General features: G+C 37.1%; 1 protein-coding gene across 1 annotated transcript; it reads right to left on the bottom strand.

Annotated features, from left to right (window-relative positions):
- On the bottom strand, positions 1 to 3,904 carry LOC104250076 (scarecrow-like protein 9). The gene is made up of 3 exons (XM_009806620.2): positions 3,863 to 3,904; positions 476 to 3,002; positions 1 to 387 (listed from the first exon to the last, which is right to left on the bottom strand). The coding sequence occupies exon 2, from the start codon at positions 2,994 to 2,996 to the stop codon at positions 690 to 692; it is 2,307 nt and encodes a 768-aa protein (XP_009804922.1). The 5' UTR covers positions 2,997 to 3,002; positions 3,863 to 3,904; the 3' UTR covers positions 1 to 387; positions 476 to 689.
- Positions 3,905 to 4,279: the final 375 nt, after the last annotated feature.

Raw genomic sequence — 4,279 nt, 5'->3', positions numbered from 1 at the left:
TGGATAAAGAAGCAAAACAGACAAGATAATAATGTTTAATAACAACGCGTTGCACATAAGGCACCCCAGGGTGTAGCAGTGAAATGTGATAAAAGGTCTTGAGAGACTAGAAATTAAGTTCCAATAGATACAAAAAATACTACTAGGTAATCTTTTCCTATCTGCCTAAAACTCGATGATGACCAGAGTTAGGTGAAAGGTAGCAGGTATGTGCTACACACTTTGCAGCAACGATTATATGCTGATAATTCAACTTCATCATCGGTTGGCAAGAATATTTTCTGAAGCCTCACCTTGAATGATCATCTTAGCAACGAAATAAACATTGTGTCGCTCGTGTGAGCAAATATTTATTAGCTTTAACAACAGCATGAACTTGCCCGTTACCTGCATGGGTGGCATATTCAGTCACTTTTTAATGTTAAAGATGAATTGGAACAAGAAGAGAACATGTGAAATAGGTCAGGAGATTTACCTCTGTATTGTTTGATTTCTCCAAATATGTGGAAAGACAACTTTATGTTCAAAAGAAAGCATGTTAAAAACATGTCTTGCACACTATGTTACGTGGACTCTCCAAAATGCTGCCACACCCTTGTCGGATCCTCCAAAAGTATACTACTTTTGGAGGATCCGACACGCACCCGGAAACATTTTCGGAGAATCCGAGCAACATAGCTTGCAGATTCTTAAATAGGTTTCCAACAAGATAATGCATATATTGTTCTCCCTTTCCACCCTAGCAATAGCCACTTGTTATTTTCGTCGATTACAAAGTCTTTGTGATAGCTTGATGTCACCTTTTCTATTGCCCGATTCATGACCTCCCGTTCAAAAGGTATCTGTGTAAACCTTGCCCTTAGATTACGAACTTGCCATTGCTTATATGTCTCTGGCCTTTCGACTCTTTCCCACCCCTCGCAAGCTATGACATTCAGGGCTTCCCTCCCAAAGATCTCTCTCTCAATTAACATTCGTTCTGGAGACTCACGTGGTACATTAGCTTCCAGCATATCGAAAAGTGCAGAAAAGTGAAAAAGGACCTCACGAAATCGCGTGACAAAAAATGGGGCACTGTAAGCCCCATTGACAATCCCATGGATGAAAATGTCTGGATTGATTTTCCTTATAAGATCGAGAACAAGAGTTCTCGAACTGTCAGTTAACACGGTCTCATCAGGCAAGTTCTTAAATCTATACAAACAATTGACGACAAGAAATTCATCTTTTTCAAGCTTTAGATCCTCAAGTCTGATAGTTTCCCATTTCTTTGCAATTGCATGGTATTCAAATGGTACATTAAAGGTCTGAGCATAATCAGCCAAACGGCGTCCTGTTTCCTCAATCCTTTCTGCAGGCCTGAAACCAGGTTGAGGAAACTCTATACCAGTAATGCGAAGCTTTGGGGGCCCACCTTCTCTAGCTGAGATACGTTGAATAAGCGTAGGCCATTGAAAGCCATAGAGGATACCAAAGTCAATGACATGGACCCTTGCAGCATTCCCTGCTTTTGTCATGATTGTCTTGTTTGAGGCAAAACCCGAAAGCTTCCTGAATGGCGATGACGCGAGATACAAGTGATAGGCCTTTAAAAAATCGGCTGCTGATGTTTTTTTATTGACAAGGGCCTTATAAATCTGGCTACCAGTGCCGGCCAAGCGTGCCTCCATACCATCCGCAAAGCAATGAGCCAATCTCTGGTTGCCATCTCCGAAAGGAGATGAATGGAGTCTGATCTGTTTCAGCAGTTCAATTGCGCTTCTGCAATCATCAGCAGCAACAGCCTGTGCACAATTTATTAAAAGAGTCCTTAAATCTATGACTTCCTTTTTACTACTGTGTTTCTTGCCGCGGCCCTTCCCTCCATTATATCCTTTTGATTTCCCATTCTGCACCGTAGTTTTCATTCTAGCATTCTTCAAGCTCTCGCGATAAGCTTCCAACGCTTCCTTCCCATTACCCAAGCTATGCAGCAAAACAATATCAAACTCGTCTGAACGAACTGTTGATTCTGTATAAACAGCAGCTTGTTTGCTACTTCTTTCTTCTTCTAGTAAATCCTTATCATCTCTATGAGGATTCTTCCTCCCTCTCGGCTCTGTAGGTGAAGTTTCTCCCGCATACCTTTTCTCTACCCGAGCAGCCACATAACCACTTTCCCCTCTTTTCTCCAGAGGCAACAAGTCATTAATATCCACATTGTCCAACAACTTAATATTAGTTGGGAGGAACTTGTTTGCTTCTTCCACTCCTTTCCTAAAGTTCCAAATCGGGTGGCTGTCGTTATATATATCAGGGGTATGAAGAGGACTTACAGGAGAGTCTAAGAACCCATCTACAATATTATTTAAGCTACTCGATGAGCTAATCGAAGAGTAAGTACCATTACAAACTGAAAGGCCTTGTACATAAGAGGAATCAAGATCATTGGAAATGTTAATAACTGTTGGATCAATAAGGTAACCACTACTGTCATTGCTATTACTCGTAAAATTATACAGACTTCCTGAGCAGTACTCATCTGGTATCTCATCGTTCTGGTAAGTAATCGACAGGTTTTGCTGAGGTGAAGGTGGATATTTCTTGCCGAGGGCCTCATAGAATGACTTCTCTTTCGCTTGAAATTCCAACGACTCCTGAAGCATATGTGTCTTATCCTCCATATCTTCTTCCATAAGCATCTGATTTATATAGCTCAAAACCGTATCAGAGAAATCAAAGTCTTCATTGTATTCATCCTCAGCACCAATATCAGAAGTCAATGCTTTGTTGCTGCTTGTTGGTAAAGGGTCATTAGAAACTGATTGAACTCCACCAACATTGTTTGGGACAAAGTTATTTTCAAATCTTGGACCATTGACTAGCTTCTGATCTTGATAAATAGCTTCAAATCTTGGCTCATTATTCTTCCAACGATTCGAAGAAATGGGTAAGGATTGGTTCTCCAGGCTGAATCCATTCATAGAAGTTGGAAAACTATTGAACCTTGGATCCATTTTAACCTAATTCATAAGTTCTCAAATTAAAGCTCATTGTCAACAATACCAACTATGATTGATTATATGTATCTGTGTTAAACCATATACACTTTCTAAGCTCTAAATGTGAAACAATCACACAAGATTCTCAAAAACCATAAAAAAGATAAGAGACATTGACAAGGGAATTAAAGAAAAATAAATATTAAATCATGATTACCAAGATTGAAATTTTATCACAAATTATCTTGGACTATCTTTAGATTCTTGCCACCATTAGATTCTTAAGTTAAAAAGATTAAAGGGGGTAGCAAAAACTTGCATTACTCACTCAAGTCTATAATCAAGATCCAGCCTTGCTATATGTACGGGTAATATTTGTGTGACTAATAAGGAAATAATGCTAATCTTTTTTGAAACAGATGGAGTATGAAAGAAAAGATTGAAATATTATCCCAGATTATCTGGACTATCTTTGGATTCTTGCCACCATTAGATTCATTTTAAAAAATTAAAAATAAAAGGGGGCAGCAAAAACTTGTATCATTCATTCAACTCAATGTTCTATATGCAGACCTACTCATTTAACAGAAAATTGACCTCATTTATAAAGTACTTGAAAGAAAATCAAGAAAATCCCAGAATTAACATGCAACAATATAACAATAACCAGCGAAATCTCACAAGTGGGGTCGTCTTGGGAGGGTAATGTAAGGTAAAGATGTTGTTTCTGATAGCCTCGACTCAAGAAAAACATAAACCCAACAATCATTAAAAGGAAAACAAAGTAGTGACAGTAGCAAGAATTAACAGTCAACAATAACCTCAAAAAAAAAAAAAAGAGAACTACACTTGATATGAAAGAGAAGATGTTAAGGGCATACCTCAAAACTAAGGAAAGCAGAATAGTTAGAAGATGCACTGTAGAGAATGTCTATAAAAAGGGTATAGTCTATATATTTATAATAACATGTTTGGCCAAGCCGGAGAAATCAGCTTATTTTGAGAAGTGCTTTTTCTAAAAGTTCTTTTGAAAAAAGTACTTTTGGAGAGAAGCAGTTTGTGTTTGACTAATCAGTCTGAAAAACACTTTTGAAAAATAATTTGTGTTTAGCCAAACTTTTTAGAAAGTGCTTTTAAGTGTCAAATTACGAATAAGGACATGAATAGATTTACTTAATAATTAAAAATATAAGTAAATAAATAATATCAATTTTTTGTTATTACATGCAATAATTAAAAAAAAAAATTATTTTATTTAAGTAAAATATGAAAATAAAATTAAAAAGTACTTAATTCTT

The sequence above is a fragment of the Nicotiana sylvestris genome, chromosome 12 (genome assembly GCF_000393655.2).
Source record: "Nicotiana sylvestris chromosome 12, ASM39365v2, whole genome shotgun sequence".
Classification (NCBI taxonomy): Eukaryota; Viridiplantae; Streptophyta; class Magnoliopsida; order Solanales; family Solanaceae; genus Nicotiana; species Nicotiana sylvestris.
Note: the sequence above shows the minus strand (reverse complement) of the source record. Positions and strands in the feature narration are given on the sequence as shown.